Below are 21,752 nucleotides of genomic sequence, written 5' to 3'. Positions count from 1 at the left end.
CGCCTACAAAGCAGTAAGAGTACATCCCACATGTAGGGATGGTGAATGGAGCATCATGAACCCACAACACCTCTTAAGAGCAAGAAAGTGGTTGCAGCAGTTGGGTTCCATGCAGCTGGGAAGGAAGGTAGAGAAGACCTGACAAATCCTAGATAATGAACCACAGAACACAATATAGGAAACACTGCACAGAAATAACAGACTTTCCACTCTGCCTTCCAGTCTGTAATAGTCCCACACTGCTCTGAAAAGAAACCAGAGGCAATGGAGCCAAGAAGGGAGTCAGAGCCACACAATTCCATCCACGTTTCCAGTGTCCAATTCAACTCACAGCAGAGATTCACAATGCCAGCAACCCCAGGAAACTGAAGCTTAGCTACAGGCAAGAGGCACTCTGGCATGCTCCATTTGAAAGTGTATTAGCATTCAAGCCAGATCACATATTGAGGAGAAATTCCCATTCTTCAGAGTAACTGGTTTCCCTTCAAGGATGACTGTCTTGTGTTTCTCATTTGCTCCTCTCCAAATTTCAGCCTCTCTGATCCTGTCCCACTCTTGCCTTATTTTAAACAGTCTGCCAAGCATCTTCTGTGAGGACTGAAGTGACAAGGAGAATGTTGCGACAGGAGACATCATCATCCTGATGTGTGCCAGACCTAGTATAGGAGAAGCCCATCTCTGAGCCAAGTTTTCATTTTTATCAGTATTTTCTTGAAGCCTGAAGATATTCCTGTGCGCAGTGCTACACTCTGCTCAAAATTCAGCAGTAAGTGGTAAATCAGAGATTTACATTTATGACTTTTTTAAATTCATACCATCTGCAACCTCATCCCAAGCACATGGATGACAGAACCTGCCCAGAATGAAGGTAGTGCTGCTGCAAATATCTCCCCCTCGGCCAGGAAACACCTTCTCTGTAGTCAGAACCCTTCCTTCAGCAGTTTCCTAAAATCCATATTGATACACTCATGTATTCCCTCTCCTGAGCTGCAAGAGAAAAGTTTGCAACTGTAGATTGGAAGAGCAACATACATTGCATACCACACATCTGAACAAAGTATGCTTTTCTCTTCTTCTTCTTCTTCTTCTTCTTCTTCTTCTTCTTCTTCTTCTTCTTCTTCTTCCTCCCCCTTCTTCTCTTCCCCCCAGCCTCTCCTGAGAGCACTGACTGATAAATAATCCAGAAATAATCCAGTCCATGCTTGGAAAAAAGAAACTGTCCCCCTCTATTTCTAACCAGGAAATGCAATGCAAAACCTTGTAACCTTGTCCCTTCAATTCTCTCTGAGTTACTCCTTGCCCCCATTCACACATTCAGATGTACATATAAAGCACATCTATGTCTGCCTATTCCTCAAGTTGACACAAGCTATTTGGACCACAAAGCTGTGCACAAGCCCCAAAGCAGCCACAGACATTCTGTGCTGGAAGTTGGCTGCTGTCTTCCAAGGAATATATGCAAATTTCTGTTGGATACAACAGCTCTAGTTAGAGGTAGAATCAGTCAAACACACATTGAACAAGTGTTTTGTGCAGCATGGACTTGATATGCAGTATAAAACAGGCTTGAATTTACTCCATTGATCATAATCAAAAGCATATCTCTTTGCTTCAAACAAACTAGTACATTTTGGATAGTTTAGGAATTTGATTCAGCAAGTACTTGAATCAGAAAGTTATCATCACCTGCAGCCTCCTGTATACTTTTTAGTTTCCTTCAGGAAAACTAGGACTAGCAAGTCCCTTCATGTGAACACAATCATCACTTTCTTGTCTTAATAAATAAAGAACTGGTGCTTTACTATAATTCTTCCCCCTGCAGTAGCCTGAAACCTTCACTCTGATAAATTCAGTACTTTGCAGTTCTCTCCCAAATACATTTTTTTTCTTCTAGAAAAACCAAGGGCAGGGGGGAATCCTCCAAAGAGGCCCAGTGCTTTCCTCCTTGTAATGAAACCCTGTAATGGAATGCCCTGCACTCCAATTAGGAAGAAATGCTAATTTTCTCCAGTTGAGCACCCCCTCTAGATGTATCTAATTTGTTTCACTGCTTTCATCTCTCCCCTCCATCACATTTTCATTTAAAGGTTATGATCTGTTTGTGCCCTCCATGCCGCGCCCTGACAAGACACCCCTATGAGAGGTTGCAGGGGCCATGTCGCCCTTGCTAACCCCCTTCCCAAACAAAAACCAAAGCTTTTTTCCCTCCACTGCCTCTTTAAGAAATGCAGAAAGATGAAGGGGAGGAGCAGGGAATTGGGAAGACAATAATTAAAAATAAGAAGTAAGCCCTCTTGCAAGTTAGGTTGTTGGTTGTTTCCAACAAAAGGTTAGAGACCTTTGCACCATGACCAACACTGGTATGACCAGTGGAGGCCAGCCAGGAGCAATAGCATTACAGAGCTTTGCTACTTCTGCAGATCCATTTTAGGAACAGCTGCCATGCAGAATACTCTTTTGCAAAAGGTTTTGAGATGCTAAATTGATTAGCTCCTTGTAGGTCTTGGGGAATACACTTTCTCTCATCTGTCACAGGGAGTCTGTCAGAAAGGACATGAAGAGCTGGCTCAGCTGAGGAGAAATTCTCAATAAAGCTTTCCCACTCCTCTCTAAAGGGCTTATGCCTTGTTCTGGGAGTCTGTGTTCTGAAAATTCCTTCAGGAGAGCAGAGACTTCAGATGGGTCTTGGAATAGCTCTTCATGGCATCCATAAACTTGTGCTGCCATGGTTGTGGCTGAACAGATATGTAAATCCTCAGGGCAGAACCCATTTGGACAGGTCATCCACCCAGAAGAGCGAGCACCACATAGGGAAAATATATACAGATGACCTTGCTGGTGCCACACCACTTCCCACAAAAATTTCAAAGGGCTTTCTAAGTCACCAAAAGACTATTACTGAACAAAAATAATAAAAAATGCAGCCACCATCCTACCTCCAAGCAAAGCCTCTTTGAAGCCTGCCCCAGTATTCTCAAATAAAACAGTATTCCTGGAGCTGAACCCACAGTCTTCCCTAAATACAAACCCTGCTCCTAAGCCAAGTTATTCATTACTTGTGTTCAGCCTCTCCCTCCCTTCACTTCCATTTTCTACATCAGTTCTTGTCTGTTAGAAAGGAAATCATAGATCAACACACTCTAGATACAAGTTTCACCACACACCTGTTGTCAACATCCTGCAAGTTGAAAGTGCCCAAAGAACCTCTTTGGAGGAAAGGCAGCTAAGGTGGGCCCTGACTGAAAAGGAGCGGAAACTGCTGGGTTCCAGTGGTGGCATACCCTGGAACAACCACCCTCTTGGAAAAAGTAGAACAACAGCTGGACATGCTGCCCACACTGAGCATTATCTAGCCTGTTTTTGACAGTAAGATAAAGATGGAAAAGTACTGCAAGAGTGTTTTCTGTTATTAATAGGCACTTTGCTAATACTGCTCAAGATAATCAGCTCCCTCTCAGTCATTTCCTGCTGCAGCCACTGAATCCCATTGGTCACAGCACTATATGGTCCATTACAAGCTATTTCCTCTCTACATTTCCAATGCCTCCAAAAGCTTTTGCAGAAAGTCCTGATGATCTCCCTTCCTGCCTCCCTCTGCAGACACAATTCCCTCATAATTTGACTTTCTGGGACCACAAATGGGGAGCGGGTAAGAAGCACACAAAGATTTACTCTTCATGGATAGCAGCCTTGCCCCTTCCTCCCCTTCCAGGCCCCCTCTCTATCTGGTCCATGCAAACAAACCCTGAGTGGGAAAGAGCGTTTGGAAGAGGCCTGTGTCTGGGCCAGCCGCCTTTCATCCACAAGATGCCCCTTCCCGTTGGAAAATACAAGCATTGTGTGGAAACATTTTAATATATTCATGCACATTCCTATAGCTCGCAGGAGCGAGTGGGTCTCAGCACCCTCCCCTCCCTGCCTTCCAAATGATTTTCATAGGCAACGATGCACTGGGAATACCACTTGTTTTCTCGAATGCCCGCAAGTATGTAAATTGTGGGAATATGCAGGCCAAGGGCTGTGGTTTTATTGTGCTGCAGAAAAGATTTTACTAATTACTTGCCTAAACTCCAAAGCAGTACGCCTGCTTTTTTACAAAGCGGGAGAGTGGGGAAGTTGGGGGTGGTGGGAAGAGGAGGAGGGGGACTAAAGAGAAAAAAAAATAGCAAGGGGAAGAGAGAGTAAAGGGAAAGAGGGAGAAGGAAAGGGAGCACAAGGGATGCATTTCAAAGTTTCTCCAGCAATTGGATGGGGGGGAGCTGGGCCCAATGTGAAATCATAGAGGTCAAAGGTGGGTCTCCCTCCCTTGTGAGAAAGTGGTGAATCAGGACGGTTTATCAAACGATCATTTTCTTTTGAAACTGGGAGGCAGAGGCTGGGACAATTCTGCAGATGTGCTTGATGAGTTCGGGACAAAAATGGGCCGCCTCCTCCCCCCCTCCCCCCTTTAAAGTCTCCCATCAGGGGTTGCTTCTCCCTCCACTGCTTCCAGGACCCTCCCCTCCCTTCTTCAGTGGTCAGCTGAGACCCCCACCCACTGACCGCCTTTGTATTCCTGGCCTTTGGACACAGTGACAGGGCCCTTTATGAGACCCCAATCAAGACCCCCATGTCACAGGTACCTAGTAGAGATACCAGACCCTTTTCAAATGAGGAACAACAAGGAAAATATGCTGGCCCATTGTCCCAGCACGGCACCAAGGGAGATGAAAGGGACAGGCTGCTCCCTCTCCGCAGACTGCCTGCCAATCAACCCCAGTTATTAAGGTCACGATGTGGAAATTCTTCTGACCTACACCTAATCAAAGATGCACCAAGGACTTTTGAGACAACATGGGGGAAGGCGGGAGAGCAAGCTTCCCCCTGTCCTCACCACCCATAAATACAGTGGAGCTTCTACAGCGAATTAGTAGCAATTGCCCCAGCTAGTGCTGCAGCACACTTGTCCCAAGTACCACTAGGGCAGCCAAGCAGAGCTCTGTGCTGGCATGCAGCCTCAGGAGAGCTTAAATTAAAAGCATTCCTCACTGAAAAGTTACAGAGTGAGCAACACTAGAGGTGGCTCAGAAGCCACAATCGAGGACACTGTGAGACAAACACTAAACATCCTTTTTCCTATCTTTGGTTTGCGTGGGCTGTGGGTTTCACCAAACGTGGTCAGCACCATCCACAGAGAGTCCTGAAGAAAAACTCAATAGGTGTCAATCTCTGAGTCTCCAAAAGCTGAAGCACCTGCAAGAGTGAATAGATGCCAGTAGTGCAGAGCAGACATTCTGATTCTCCCCTTGCATGATACAGGATGAAGATACCAAGATGGTGCTGATGGTGGTGGTTTTTAGCACTACACAGAAATATCTTACAGAGAGGAGGCAGGAGCCATGTGCACTGCCAGAACAATGAGATGGAGACAAAACAATTAGAGCAAGGGTCAGATGGGATCAGAGAAGCACATCCCACCAGACAGCTCCAGAGCACTTGGAACATGGAGAAGATCAACTCCCTCTGAAAAGTTGTTCTGCATTACTCACTGAGTCATCACCATACACTCAGAACAGTCAGACATAATACTTCAACCTGACAAGTGACACAAGAAATGACAGACTACAGTCTCTGATAGTTCACATGAAAAGGAAAGGAAAAAATCCAAACTCTGTAACAGGAACATTATTCAGCATATATAGCATGCTTCTGCAAGTGCATGACTTTGAAATAGGTCCTCCAGAAGAGCCACATGGCATAAGTCATAGGCACCACTGGCACACTTATGATCAGTCTGGAAGAAACAGAAATTTTTGGCACTCTTCTTTATGCACCATATCTACTGTCATTTATGGAATAGCCTTCCTGATCCCATGCCAGCTTGCTGCTCTCATCCTGTTGGCATTCTTCAAAGCCCACATGGATGAAGGCCTTAGTGAAAAGAAAACAAATTTGGGGTGGTAGTATAGTGAAGTCATAGAAAGTGGAACAGTCACAGCACCCAAGCTGAAAGTTTCTTTACGCTAAACACTGCTCATGTGTTAGCTCATTTTCCTCTGTCTTTTAGCTAAAAGATACCAGTGCAGTGCTACTGGAGCCCCCCAATTCCTGTTAGAGAGCCTGCAGAAGGTAACAGCCTACCAGTGGTGACCAGCTGGGTAAGAGATGAGAAGTGGAAGATTTCAAAAGAGCTCTGAGACAAAGATTCATGTCTTTACACAAATCCTACTACATTGCTTCTCCACAGCAAGTCACTGACATACCTAAAACCATTCCTTTGTTCCTTGGCTTTTACACAACTGTTGAAGCAGGAGGAAAACAGCTCTTTTTTCTTGATGTTGAACCAATTGCTCTTATACCAAAAACTGCTTAGCCATGGCAAAGCATGGTCTGGTTTAGGTCCTTGTAAGCCAAGATCTAAACTAACATCTCAGACACTGTAAGCTGCAGTACTCAGAGCAGACATTACTTAAGCCCCGCAGCACAAAAGACAGATATTGCCTTTACTTCAGGGCAATATCCTCCACCATCAACCTCCTTTCAAATGCCAATCGCAGGCTGAGGGCCAGTCTCCTGCTGTCCTCAGAGTGAATCAACACTCCTTTAGAAGGGGCAGGCTGCTATCTTAGGACACTACAGCTTCACTTCCCACCTCAGGTCAGGAGCTTGCATCCTCTGAGTGACAGGTTCGGCCTCATCTGGGAGGAGTAACAGTGGAAGCGGAGCCTGCTTAGAGACATCTGCACCTGGGACTCTCACCAGGCAAGAAAGGTCCATCCCTCTGCGTCCCTTCCCGCCCCCAAAAGCAGTCATTTGAAAGGCGGGGAGGGAACAGACACCACTCTAATTGTAGGAGTGAAACCTAGCATCCTCCTGCTCATCTACCTCTGCACTCCATTTCTGTTTCTCTTTGAACCTCTGGTACAGCTTGTCAGGTCACTGCCCTCCTGAGAGATCAGAAAAAAAAAATAAAACAGTGATTACTATTGTACACTGATATGCAAGCTGGAGAAAGAGAGAGAGAAAAGGAGAGAGAGAGCAGCCTCCATGTGTCAGACTATGAAAGGGCTTCAACTGAAGCCACCTGAAAAACAAACCCTTAATTTAAATGTTAATGAAAGTGCTGAAGAGACATCAGAGACTTTCATTTCTCTACAAGGAACAGAATCACCAGGTCTAGAATTTATGGCCCCCTTCACCTCCCCTCTCTTCTTCTCTGCTCCATCAGCCACAGAAGTAAGGAAAGGAAAAAAACCCTAATTTTAACATTAACTCCACACTTCCACTCTAGGATGCAATTGCTAAATTATCTGTTGGCAGGACACTGATCAAAGGTGGAAAAACAAAGGCACACTGCACAACCGAGCAAAGGTAAACAGCAGCCAAGGTCTGGTGAAGTTACCTTCTCCCCCTGCAAACTTAAAAAGCAAAGAGAAAACAATCACAAACTGGAAATGGAAACCTCAAACCATAAGGTTGCCAGCCCCCTCAACTAAGTTTCTTCTGTCACATCGATTAAACCGTCATGGATTCTCCTGTGCAAACCATGCAGCACAAGAAAGATGCTTCCTCCAAGCTTTCTGAGACAGACTTTCCCCTCAAGCAAGGGGAAAAATGATAAAAAGACTGTGGGGGGAGGAAAAAAAATTCAATATGCAGCACAGCTCAACACAATTAGAAACAGATGTCTGCGTTCCAACTCAGTCAGCTACTGCCTCCCAAAACCTGCTCACCTGCCCGCAACCACTAGTGAGCCAATTCACACAGTCACAGAAAATATATACATTAGAGTATTGGCCAAAAGTGACAAAAAGGGAGGAAGTCATCAATCACGTGAGCTTTAGAGGGCAAAAGAAAGAAACTGAAATGAAGAAAGGTAAGCTGCAGTGTCTCAATCTATAGAAATGTTTGCGTATTTGTTTGTTTCTACAGGAGAGGAAAAACAGGCATGTGTGTTCATGTGTTCACCACATGAAAAAGACCAAATAGAGCCATTATCACACAATTAAAGAGAGTAAAACAAAGTCTTCTTCCTCCCAACATCAAGGGAACAGTCAGGGCAAATGGATAAGACACAGGTGTCATTTTAGCTCCAGAGGGGAGAAACTGATACTCATTTCCTGCTCTTCAGCTTTAGGGTGAAAGAGCACCAAGTCAGTTATGACTATTGCATATACCTAGAAACCCACATCCAGATTGCCCTCTGAGGTCAGTAAAAGATGGCAGTTAATGCCACCACTAACGTTGCACGTCCACTCTGGGATCTCACAGTTGAGCAGGTTCTTCCTGCCCTGCTTAAGAAACAGCTGCAGGTCAGAGTCCCCTCTCAATTATTCAAGCCAACCAGGCTCTATGAAGATCCCCAAGGACAGCAGAGCTATTGCTGCTGGCTGTTTTGCTGGCAATGCACAAACCCGAACAAAACTCAGTTACTTCTCCCAAGTCCTTGCAGACTCAGAGAGGCTAACTGCACAAAGCTAGGTCAAAGCAGAGCACACTACGGCCAACAGCTCATCTTGATATGCAGTAGGGGAAACCTGCTGATAAAATCAGAGTAAGAAATGAGGGCAGGGGAACATTATCCAACAATTTAACTTCTACACATTAGGACTTCAATTGCACAGTTAATACCACTGCAAAGTTGCTCTGATTCAAGTGGGTTGTTTTGCTCTAAGGCAACCTGCAAGACCAGATTGTTACACTTTCACAAGTTTCTAGATAACCATTAAAAGGAAACCCTCAAAATTAATCATTTTGATCATCCCCAAAGGCAGAGAGGCCCATTCAATAATGTCGCCTGTCAGTAACCTTTCTCTTCCTTCCTTTCTCCAGCGAGTTTGGGGCATGTTTTACAATTTGCCTGAGGTTGTCCACAGAAGCAGAGATCTCCTCAGATATTACTTCCTCATAATAATCCATGCAAGAGGCAATTAGGCTAAAATCAGCTTATTCTAATAGAGGAGTTGGGTCTCAACTACAACACTGCATAAACAGGACAGCCAGCCTGCCTTTTTAAATTTAGCTGTTTGTGCAAGTACTTACTTTCCTTTAAATTAAGCATCCAATGCAGACAGCTAGCCTTCAGTACAAACTTTCCTTCTCTCTGCAGTTAACCTGCACTTCACCAAGACAACAACCACAAGGAGAGCAGACTATCTATTGCAGCAGACTAATGACAGAGTCAGAAAAAAAGAAACTGTCTCTTGGGCTTACACACCCAAAGCATGTTTCTGTCACAGGAGGGCACTTTATGATTGCCCCAAAGTGTACCAAGGATTTCCTAGCTCTCTATCTACAGCTGAAACCTGGCATCCTTCTGCTCATCTACAGTTGCACATTGGAAACCATTTGTGTGCCTCTGTCTTCTCTTTGCTTCCTTTAAAATCTGACGCACTTCGAGTACAGCATCTCATGATAATATTTAAATATTTAAAAATGAAAGTAGCAAATACCAGTGGCCAGACCTGGCAAAAGAAGTCAGCTTAGATCTGAGTACTTTTTTAAATTCAACACCAAAAAAAATCTGGATCCAAGATTAATAATGAACTTAACATGAAGGTCCACTTTTTTCTTTCCCCTCCAGTTTACCTTGTACACTTCTCCCTTCTCTTCCCTGGCTACTGCCACTTCAAGGAGCCACAAAGCATGAAGGTTCCACTGCTCTACCAGAAACTCCCAAGTTTGCCTCACTTTGCACATTTGAACTAGTCCAGTGCACTTAGGCTTGCCCTGGTCCCTGAGCACATATAAGTCACTGCAGTAAGCACCAGTAAATGAAAGTTTAACATCTGTGTGATGCAGAGTTCAAAAGGCAAATGAACTTGTGGGGGGAAGAAGATTATGAGTAGCTACAAAATGTAGTTTAGGGTATGCAGCAGAGTAAGTACAGCATTTTACTAACCCATGGAGAAGGACAGCTTTGGAGATCAATTAAACCAGTGGCAGAATGAAGCTGACATACCCTTATTTTAAGTATCCTACTTTAAGAACTCTCTCAGAGTCTTCTCTAGTCACTTATGTGACACGTGCAGTGTGTGACCTGCTATCCAAAGCATACCAACCAGCATATCTTTGCAGACTCACTAAAAACCCAGAAGAAACACTATGCCCTCCCATCCCCGTTACCCTGCAGTGCAATGTTAGGGATCCCCAAAGCAATGAAGCTCCATCAACACACATGGCTGTCAAGACACTTCCATGGCTGAAAAAGTTATGCAAAGGACTAAGCATAGTTTTCCCCTGCACAGTATGAAGAGATGATCCCATATTCTTTGTACACTTTTAATACCTTTTCCTCTACTTAATGTCCCTTATAGGAATCATTCTGTTCACAGACCCAGAAACATCCAGAATAGCACCAGTACACTAAGAACAAGGAAGCCGCCTCCTCTGGTTCTGCACATCTACAGGTTGATCTCTGCAGTGACACAAGGAAACTATGGACAAATCAAAGCAGAACACCTAAGGAAAAAATGCCCGAAACCAGAGGAGCTGTGCTCTAAGAGCACAAGTCTCTAACATTTAGCCTGAGTTTACAGGCACTGTCCTCTAGAATAGCAGTCCAGCAGTGCAGGACTACAGCAGGCACAGCAGAAAACCCAGCTGTGGGTCAGGAGCATATGGGATACTTGTAAGAAGCTTCACACAGAGGAAGGTATCACTGAAAAGACAAAATGTTTCAGCCCACTAACAGCTGAAGTTCAGCAAGAATACCACCCTGACTTCTTCAGAGAGCCTAAATCCTGGCAAACTTCCAGGTAAGGAAACTACAGCCTCTCCAAAGCAATTTTGAATGGCTAGAGTTGGAGAAGCCCTTCTTGCTCCTACCCCACTGCACACAACTGCTTTTAGCTCTCTGTGTCCATAGTAGAGACAGCTGCCGTTTCTTAGCAGCAATGGGCCAAAATACTTAAGTGGCTGGAGCCTGATTCTCCAGTAGAACTACTTGTCCTTATGGAGGAGATCTCAGTTTACATCAATACAATTGAGAAGGGAGAATCAATTGAGAAGGTCACGTTAAATGTTTAGCAGGAAGTGGAGGTTTTAGGCCATGTTCAGCCTCACTGGGGAACAAATGTATCCAAGCTCTGGCTAGAAGGATGGGGACTGCAAAGGAGGAAGAGCTTTAGACCTAAGTGCATAGGGAATGCATATGGGTGAAATATGGGCTCTTGCAATAAAGCAGAAACCACAGAGATCCCCAAAGCAGATTTTCCTAGAAACCAGATATTATCTTTTTGATACTCACCTTCATTAGACAGCAAGTAATAAAACCTATTAGTGAAAAATTCATCTCCCCTGCCCCTTGCCCTGGCCAACCCCCACCACATGCCCTCCTGCTCTGATCCTCTCTCTCTTCTAGGATGGCTGCGATTTGTTCTGAGAAGCGACAGGTTTATAGGTTAGCCGACACCTTCTCTCTGTGGAATTTTAATTAACTTCTCCCATCGTCAATATGTTAAGGAGCAGGGTTCCCATTATACGAGGTCAGCAGCGTGTTTCAGGCCCTGCTATATCAGCCGTCAAATTGAAGAATTAATGACGTGGCTAATTGGCTCTAATTCTCCACACCCCCCTCCCTAAAAAATGGAGGGGTAAGGGGAGGGTGCAGTAGGGTGAGCTAGTGGGAGAGGCTGGTACAGTCCACGGTCTCATAAAAAATGAGAGTGCACAATTTAAGCCCACTTGTTCATGGGTTAGCTGTTCCACCACCTCCAATTTATCACCCTGCAGGGAGGAAAGGGGGGGTGGGGAGACTGAGGGTAAATATTGTGACAGAGAGTGTGCACAAGCATGCACACCACGGAGAGGAACACCATCCTGACAAGAGGCCACAGCAGTAGGTCATCACTTAGGAGTAGGAAGCAGAATGCCACTGGCCTCTAACCAGACACGGTGCCTGAGCTAGAGCTCGTCTGCCAGAAAAGGGATCCTTGCAGCACAGAAGACAGAAAAGTGCTTCTATCTCACATTTTTCAGCAGCACTAATGCACGTGGCACTTCTTCAAAAACTCAAACACTCAGAGCAAAGGAACAAGGCAACAGCAAAATCATAGCAAGCCTGGAGTGCAATTTCCCTGATAAAGCCATTACCTCCATACCACTAAGTTTCTGCTGCCTGCAAAACAAGCTTGGAAAGCTAACAAGGACAGCAGTTGTGGACAGTATTTTGGTTTTGCACAAGCCTAAAATTCAGCAGTTGCAGACATCACATGAGCAGCAACAACAGTTCTTCTCCTCTTCCCTAAGGTATGCTGAGGAAGAACGTCTCTTGCACGCAGACCAGTTTAACAGTGAACCAAAGAGACAGATCATTGCTGTTTGGTGTAAGATTTTAACAGTGAGAGTTTCTCAGATTTTCACTTCTTCAATAACAGGAGCACTTCAAAGAACACCCTGGAAGACATTGGTGTATGTACTGCCCTTGCCTCCCATGCTGAGGCTATACTTGTAGCATTATGCCTGCATTAGAAGTACAGAGCTACAGGCAACAGAGGCTGGAAAACCACATCCCTGAACTCTACTTCATCTTTGCCAGTTCAACATGTTCAAAAAAACTGCACGCAACTCTCAAGCAGGGACCTTTTTGTTCAGCATCTCTTCTGCCAGTGATTGAGAATACAGGTTGGCATCTTTTCAGCAGAGAAAATCTCAAGAGGATCCAGCTCACTGTTTCCAATTAGCAAGTCAGTGTTCCTTCTTCAAGAAAGAATGAACAGGTCCCACCTGCAGCACTAAGAGGAACCCAGGGCCACCTTCATGGCCTCTTTATAAGGGGATCACTCTGCTGGTTTAGGAAATAAAGACCACATGCTCTTCCCTGAGCTCCTGCTGCAGGCACAAGCACCTCATCAGCCTCCTCCACACAAATCAACTCCCTGAACTGTAACATTGGTGCCTCAAAGATTTGTGGACACACAGTCTATCCAACTCCTTTACTTCTCTCTGCTAAAAATTGGGAATAAAGAGATCTGTTACCTTAATAATGGGCTGATAGCAATGGACCACACTCGATCCTCTGTCTGCACTGTATGTAGACACTGACCAACTCTGCCCGCGGACAGGGACCAAACCTAAAGAGAGAGACACATGTTATGCCACATCACCAAAATAGCAGAAGGTAGGATACATGCTGCTGATGTGCTGGAAGAGCTGTCCACACTGCCATGCTTACCTTCCCGCAGACCCTCTCCCTGAATTCCAATTACTTATTCTGGGGGACCAGAACCTTCAATTGCTGGCAGAAACAAGCACTTGAAGTCACACAAAGATTCAGTTTATAAGGATGACCTTCCACCCCATTGTTAACAGAGACAGCACCCCCATCACTACCTGCTCTCTAATGGCAGCATTCAACACAAACTCCTCATCTTCTACAGTTAAATAAATGACAACTAGGATTTGTTCAAATCTGTTCTCTTGAACAGTGTGGGAAGACTTTGTAGCATCCCTGAAAATTTTCCATTAACTATAAAGTTAATCATTCACCAGCCTGTAAAATAATCTTCTTTTATGAGACCCCCCTTTAGACCAAGTTTTTCAAGTGTACCCCAGGCTGCTTTCAAACTGGCTGCCTTTGCTCACTGACAGTATGAGAGAATTCCTTCCCTCTCCCAACAGTGCAAACATGCACATCTCCTTCCACCAGTTCACCCCTTTGTTTCTGGGCCCTAATAAAGAGTCCAAAATTCTTGCTAGGCCCTCTGCTAGTGGCCCTCATTTTCTCCACCTTGCCATTATTCTTGGCCTACAGGACTCAAGCCCCCCCAGTTGTCTGTAACCAACCCCCAATGTTTTGCTTCAAGACTTCAAAGCGCGGAGTGCCCTATTTGTTTGTTTGTTGATAATGCCCAGGATTGCAGGCTATTCTTGTCAGCGGGGAATTTAGCACCTAGTGTCAGCAAAAGCAGCAGAAAAGCTTAACTCCTTTAAGGCATCCCTATCTCCTACAGGTTAAAAATATTGCTCAGAGCACACTATCTGCTGCCTATCACACAGGAATGTACATTAACAGCTCTTCAGGGCTTAGTCCTAATCAACACTCAGCAGAGCCCTCAATAGCTTAGACACTTAGAGCCCCTTTAAAAGGTTGGTAGGGATTCCCTTCCACCCTCCAAGAGTCTCACTCATGCAAACAAGACAGCCTACAAAAGAGATGATAAAAAATAAGAGGTGAACATCCCAAGAGTATATGCTGTGGGGAGCACTGTGTGGGCAAGATCTCACACTAGCTCTGAGAAAAACAGCTTGAAATTCCCCTCTAGGCTCCAGGAATTTGTTCTCAAGGTCGGGGATGTCTGTCCTCCAGCTGTCAGAGAAGTAGCAAGAAGGTACTCTCCCAGAAAAGAAGATCCACAGACCAGAGAGGAGCAACACTGGTGAAGTGTGAGACAAAGCAGCATCAAGGTCTTGCTCCCAGGAGGCAAACAACAATCCCAAAATTGCCTTTTATATTAGAACATTGTTTGCTTTACTTGCAAGTGATTTTACTCAGGAGTACATCTGTACAGAGATACCAACAAAAATAAATTGGGTCATGCTTCTTCACACACTTCCTATAAAACCCTGAAAGAGACATTTAAGTCTTTCCTTGCTTCAACTTCCTCTCTTGAAAAACAGGAATTAGCTTACCTCCGTGAATGCTCTATGATATAAACCAGGGACCAAGAGTGTCTATCAGGCTACCCGGAGCAAAAACCAACATATTCAACACACAGCAACCACTTCCAACAATGAAACAAGTGGTTGTGAAGATACTACAGGTACTGCATCATGCTAGCAGGGTAAGGGTGAACATCTGTGTAGAGATTCCTAAACTGATCAAACAGAGCTGATTACAGCTCCGATGAACAACTCTCCAGGTCCACACATGAACAAACCATTGCCTACCAGATCCAGAAGGACAAAAATCAACAAGGTCCTGACCCAAAAAGAAATAGTCAAAAATTACGTGACAGGACACAGTGATGCCAGCTGGAAGAGAAAAATGGGAGCTAATAATACTCATAGTCTAACTTCATTCCTGTTTGCAAACCAAGAACCATTAAAAAAAAAAAAAAACAAAGAAAACCTACACACAAAAAAATAAACCACAGAATTAGCAAATAACTACAGATTTGGAAAAGACATCATCCTATCCTTTACAGAGATTGCATATATAACAGAGAGTATGTTAGACTAGATTGCAATGTTAAATCACAAAACAATGATGTGTTTGAGATCCCTACAGCAAATTTCACATTAACTGGCATGCATCTCCACTACAATGTAGATGGATGTACAGGGAAAGAAGTAAAACATCAGCTGCTGCCTTCTGCACTTCCAAGTTTAAGCCAGCAGCTGATGTTGTAAATTACTGCCAAATCTCTTTCTAACAAGCCTGGCAGAGCAAGCATCTTTTCAGAGACATGAGCCAAGACAGTCAGCATTCCTCCTGCAAGGAGTACAGGGCTCAAAACAGTTTTGCTGACACTTAAATTATTCATGGCACAAGAACTCTGAAGTCACCTCTACAGCAACACCTGCAGCTGCTGAAACATCCCCTGCTCACCTTCGCTGTTCGGTCCCGGGAGCCGCTGACAATGAGGCCACCTTGGAAGTCCACACAGTTCACCTCCTGTTCATGCGCAGAGAACTTGACACTGTAGGAGCCATGGATCTTGTGAAGGACAACACTTCCATCTCTGAAAACAAATCCACAGGCAGAGAATTTGTACCTCTTGCACATGCACCTTCCACTTACGCTTTGAAGTGCTACAAAAAGACCAGGACTAGTCTCTGACAGGGGCTGAAATTCATGCAGAATTATTAACCCTCCACTCTTCACACATCACCTGTTCTCTTGCAATTCCACATCTGGCCAGTTAAAGCCTGATCTGATGCACATGAAAGTTTTCCTGGCTATCTTTCCACCCTTCACTTTGTGTTAAGCTGCAGAAGCTATAGCAAAGAAGCCATTCCACCTCCTACTGCTTTGTGCTTGCCAGAATCCTGTCTGTGTGCTGAATGGCTGGAGTCAGGGAACAAGTGAGAGGACATTCTCACCCATGTCCAAGCCTCAGCTTTTCATTCATTTCAGAGCAGCCATGCAGGGTGCTGTGCTTTGAATTAACTACCCAGACATTTAGACCTTTTTCAACCAACACAGTTACTGGAATTTTAAATACAAGCCTTCATTTTCACCTGAATTTTGGTCTACAGTTAACAGGGAAAGTCCCACAATACCCAGGGCAGATAGCCATGCTTGTCTCTCCCAATTCCAATTCTGTGCTTAACTGTTGTGTATATTTTTATTGTTCTAGCTATTAATGAAAGTCCTGTCACTTGCTGTAGCTGTAAAAGTTCAGGCAAATGCAAAATTAATTGGAGAAGTGTGTGTGTGCTGGAATACTTGGCAGATTTTCCCCTCTCCACAATTATATCAGTGCATCTAATAAACACACACTTATCTCCAGAAAACTTTCTGCACTACTGCAGTCCCAGCTAACCAGTAGTACTGATTATTAGAAGTGTCTAGGTACACTGGCTCTAAAAGGGAAAGAAATGAAATTTGCACACCAGTCAGGTTTGCCTGATCAGTCATTCCCAATTCCACAATCCTGTGGACATCAACAAAAGTTTACAAGAGTTAAGGACACTTTTTAAGGTCAACAGTATGAGACTCAGCTCCTTCAATACTGCAGGAGAAGCTTTATCAGGTCAGAACCAAAATTATAAGAGAGGAAGCGGCAGCAGCTGACCACAGCCAAGTATGAGGATGCTGTGTAGCAAAACTGGCTCCTCTGCTCTGGGCTGGAGTCACACAGAATCTTTCCAACTTCAGTGGCAAAACCCTTGGTTCCTTCATTCACCCAACTTACCCCCCTCCACTGACAATGTGGGAGTTGACAAGAACAAAGCGACACACATCCTCCTGGTGGCCAGAGAAGATGGCTTGAGGGTGACACTCCAAACCTGACCGCCCTGCACAGAGGTGGTAGGCCTGGATGTTCTCTGCTTGAGACAGGTAGAGATATTCGCCATCCAGCTCCATCCAGGGCATCAAACTGCAAACAGACAGTAGGTTGGGAGCATGCAGGAGTGAGGAGAAGAAAACAAAACAAATCAACCTCACATAGAAATAGAAAAAAATTCCATATGCAAGCATATAGACAAAAACAAATGCCTGCTCAAGAAAAATGAAGTTAGAGCAGTAGGTCACATGCAAAAGCAGGGCTTAATATAACAGCACAGCTACAAATGAAGCTTCTCCAGCAACATAAAAAGTAGATTACATTGCTGGCATTTTTCTAACCCAGAGCTGAAGAAAAGGAAGCATGGAATCTCCAAAAGAGAAGATAGCCAAGTCTAGTGAACATAGATAGGAAATACTTAAGAGCCTCCGAACCTGCACATGAGCTCTGTACTTTATAAGAAACTAGACCCTGGTGTTGGTGAGCTATGCTGAGCATTTCTAAGAGAGCATTCAATGTGAGGCTGTTGGTGCAAACAGTCACTCCTGATCCTGAACACTATTTCCTGGTGCCCAGCAGAGACCACAAAGCTGCCACTGTTGCACACACCTCTAAGCAGGGGAGCATGTCACCAAAATACCACAGATCTTCCTACAGACAGAAAGTCACCTGCCTCCGGCACTCTGAGGCTACCCAAGAACTTTATGCTCATCATACAGAGGATGTATTTTTCTACATTCACACCTCTTCCCCTGCTGAGTCATAAGCTGTAGAACAAGCTCTTGATTTCTCTTGCCCATCTTTTAGAAGAGCCCATACGCCCTTTCTGCCCACTGCCTTCTGTGGGACAGTGGCACATTTGTACGGACAGGTTTCAGGCCATGAGCAGTGGAGCCAAAAAAAACAATTCCAAAGTATTTTGAAGACTGATGTTACATACAGAAAATATGCTTTACTTTCTGGGAGATAAAGAAGAGGACAAGATACTCAAGCAATATCTGAATCAAGTCTGCCATCTCAAGGAGTTTATTTATTCTTGAAACAAAACCAAATACAGAAGAAAATAGGCTACAATACACACTTAGGCAGTGAGAGCTTTTCTCAAGATTTTGTTCTCTGTAGCAAACAGAGAATCAGCAAATAAGTTTTCTGGATACAGTGAAGCCAGATTCAAAGACACATGGGACTCATGTCCTATGGGGCATGGATGTGTGAAATTGTCTCTGCCCTGCAGTCATTGCCAAGTGCACCAATGTCCATGGAAACACCAAGCAAATCCAGAGCCTTTCTACAGAGCAGCCTTTCAGTTTTCAAACTATTCAGGAACAAACAGCTTTGAAAGCAGTGGGGCTTCTCATAAAAACCTGTCTCACTCTTTTTTTTAGAACATTTATCCTCAGAGGTCATGATTTTCAGTGTCATCAGAGTCATTACACACAGCCATACCTTGTAACATCATAATGAACAACTAGAAACAAGCAAGAGAAGAAGACTGCTCATTAGACAGAAGGTTCCTGCTTGCCTGTATTCATCTCCAGTAACAGGCCTTTAAATCACATGGACAAAGCAGTTGAGTTTATAATATTCATCTGGGACTTGATCATATACATGGAAAAAGTAAGAGGTATCTTTAAAGCAGGAGCTTTGGGTTTAGGCAGGCTTTGATTTCCCCTTCCTTCCTCCACTCCTACGCAGTCCTCTAAAAGCAAGTGAATATCCAGCTTACCTAGACTACAGCCAGTTTCTGCAGCTCTCCTTTTGCAGGAGTTTAGCTTTTTACATTTTTCTATGGCTTTTTCATAAGGAGAAGTAACAAATCTGAAGCAGAATAAATGAAAATTAGGAGATGCCATTTGGATGGTGGCCTCATTAAATCAGTCCTTGCCTTTTCACTTGGGAAGCTGGTTTAGTAATGATCTCTAATATCCACAGAGCCTGTCTTCACAGATGGTTGCAAGCACTTCAAAGGCAGGTATACAGCCTGCACCAAAACCCACTCTGCTCATTACAGCTGTTCCCAGGACTCTAGGCAAGAAGTAGCACATTATCCACCACTTCAATCTACACAGCACAAAAAGGTATGAAAGCTCAGTAGAAGGTCCCTGTTCTTCAGCAGCTAACAAACCACAGTCTTTTTTATTTTTCCTTCAGTCTGATGATGTGAAGGCTGAAAATTTCGATGTGCAGCTCAGACAAGAGACCTATCATATGCTTTGCTTTGAAAGCCAAGTACACCTTTGCAAACAAGAATTGAACAAGCTCCCATCATTAATGTCAAATATACTTTTTTTTAAGTGAAGGAGAGAAGCATGAGTATGAAGGAGCAAAAAGCAGATGAATGGCAATTAGCATTTTAGATTTGTACATCCAAATCAGGATCCAGGATAAACCACAGGAGACAAATGAAGCATTTTGAGGGGACATATAAGTCCATATCTGGGATCAAGATGGGCTTGTTGTGAGAACAGGACAAAAGATTGCTTGTGGTACACAGCAGTAAACATGAATGCAACAGTTTGTAGTAAAGGTTGCTAAATGAGACTAGAACTATAGATCAGAACAAATTCAAATTACTAAGAAAGAAATTCCTGACACTCATCATTAATACCTAGGGCAAGGCAACAACTCCAGTTACCCAGGAACAGCCAAATTAAGCCAGCAACAATCACTTGTAAGACCTCATGGAGCACAAAGAGCTGGAAACATCTCATTTCAGGGGACAGGCACAAACCCAAGGCCCCACAGCAGCTGTCACATAACAAAGAAAAAGAGGAAGAAGCCACTTGCTTGCATTTCCATTTCAGGACTGTCTCCCTCCGGCAGCGTCCATGCCTCCAGTTCTGAGACACCTTCACCCTTTCCTTCACTGGAATGCCAGGAGCTCTGCAGACAGAGAAGGAGAGATGACATTAGCAAACAGGACTGATGCCTTCTGGACAACAAATGCATTCAAGATAGCCATAGGTAAGCTCTCACCCTGGTTGCACAATGATGAACTGACACACACTGATGGTACCAGTGCCACACTACAGTGAGGACATTTGTGAGAGCTGACAAGAAACAAACACTGACAAAAATGGGGAATTACCAGCAAAGAAAGCCACCTCTGATGATCACAAACCTTAAATATGATCAAGACTTCACCAAGTATACTGAATGCAGCACAGGTTCAGACAAAATGTAATCCAAACAAGATGACACAGAAAGAAACCACCAGAAGAACCAGAGATATAGGACATCACCCTTTTAATAGAGACTGACAAGAGCTATTTAAGATAAGGACAACACCACACAAGAACAGATGGAGGCAACACTAGTCAGGAGAACACTGAAGCGAGAAGCCACAGAGTGTCTATCCAGAAGCACTAGGAAAGAAACTGTTCCAGAGTATCACCTGCCTGACAATCCCATAACCAGATACAACAATCAGAAATCAAGATGTGTTTAAACTAAAGATAAAATACATTAATGTGTATAAACAATCCAATTCACACACACCCCAAAAAAAATTATCTTTTGCAGCAGCTCACCAAAGGACAGAGAATTCCAGCATATCGCTGGAAAATTCTCTCTTTACAGACAAAGCTACTAAGAGAGAGACTATAGCTCATATAGCTGTTGCTGGGCTACAAATCAAAGTTATTGGAATGAACTGAGACAAACCAAGATCAATACTCTTCAAGATGTGACAAAAAGTAGGTACCACGGAGACCTGGGACAAGGACTCCTTAGAGTCTACATGAATCTACTCAGTTCAAGCAGCTGTTCAACACCTGTTTTGTTTTCATGACCAGAGTTGATTAAAGACATGGGGAAAGGCAGCCTTAGCTCCCATCTTTCTCATATCATAAATTTAATTATTCAATATCCTTCTGGAGCTGCTTAGATAGAAAATATCAGAAAACTACAACCAAGAAGAAACTCTAGTCCTTTGTAACTTACACTTACTAGACTACAAGAGTTTATCCCACATTCATGCATTTCTCAACAGCCAACACACCCAGATTCATAGGGAGAAGATCCTCGAGAGATGGGAACTGGTGCCTCATGAGAATCAGTTTCTTCCTCCCACCCCTACAGTCTCTCCAATCCACTTCCTAAAAGTAGCATTTTTGGGTACTCTGTCATTTTTAAAACAAAGATTGGCTCCCTGTAAATAAACATCTCCTGTGTTAATGGGTGTATGAATCTCTAACCTGGCCCTGGGGTCTGGCCAGATTCTTATTTTCCCAGCCTTCCTTCCATAGCCTCAGGCTCCTCTTTTTCTGTTCACCCTTCCCTCCTCTTTTCTATGCTTTCCGGCACTTAGTCACCATTATAATTTGACTGCATTCCTGGGCATGTGACCCATTTTAAACAAAAACAGAAACCACACACAGAAAAGCTTTTCATCCTCTAGAAAGCTTTGCAACTTTACATTTATGATCAGTAGAGCCACACCAATTAAAATTGAATTTAGAAAGCTACAGGCTCTTTATTTTTCATAGCCATTTAAAAACAAACAAACAAAACCAAAACAGAGTTAGACTAGGCTGCAAGAAGAGGAATTCCTTTTTTAAAGGGAGCACTTGCAAGAGCTCATGAGGCCAGATAGTGTCTGAGATGAGGAATGCACAGTACCGAAAAGTCAGGTCAGATCCACTCTCATCATTGCTTATTACTCTCCCAGACAGAGTTCAGGCTCTCCGCCTACATGCAATTCCATTCAGTACTCCAAAACACCTCTCCTCCCTACACTCAACCCTCAGTTAAGTTCTCCCCACATACAGATTTTAAGTCACCAGCTTGCACAGTGATGGAAAACACACTCATGCTACATCC

At 44.0% G+C, this 21,752-nt stretch overlaps 1 protein-coding gene across 2 annotated transcripts in view; it reads right to left on the bottom strand.

Annotated features, from left to right (window-relative positions):
- The window catches only part of FBXW4 (F-box and WD repeat domain containing 4), a 59,694-nt gene that overhangs the window by 28,174 nt on the left and 9,768 nt on the right, over positions 1-21,752 (bottom strand). For both annotated transcript variants that reach the window (XM_021536371.3, XM_021536369.3), the window contains exons 2-5: positions 19,719-19,814; positions 16,839-17,024; positions 15,530-15,662; positions 12,958-13,052 (exon numbers count right to left, since the gene is read on the bottom strand). In XM_021536371.3, the coding sequence (XP_021392046.2) occupies positions 12,958-13,052; positions 15,530-15,662; positions 16,839-17,024; positions 19,719-19,814 (510 nt within the window). The remainder of the gene's footprint in view (positions 1-12,957; positions 13,053-15,529; positions 15,663-16,838; positions 17,025-19,718; positions 19,815-21,752) is intronic.

The sequence above is a fragment of the Lonchura striata genome, chromosome 7 (genome assembly GCF_046129695.1).
Source record: "Lonchura striata isolate bLonStr1 chromosome 7, bLonStr1.mat, whole genome shotgun sequence".
NCBI lineage: Eukaryota > Metazoa > Chordata > Aves > Passeriformes > Estrildidae > Lonchura > Lonchura striata.
The sequence above is the reverse complement of the archived record's forward strand: the minus strand, read 5'-3'. Positions and strand labels throughout refer to the sequence as shown.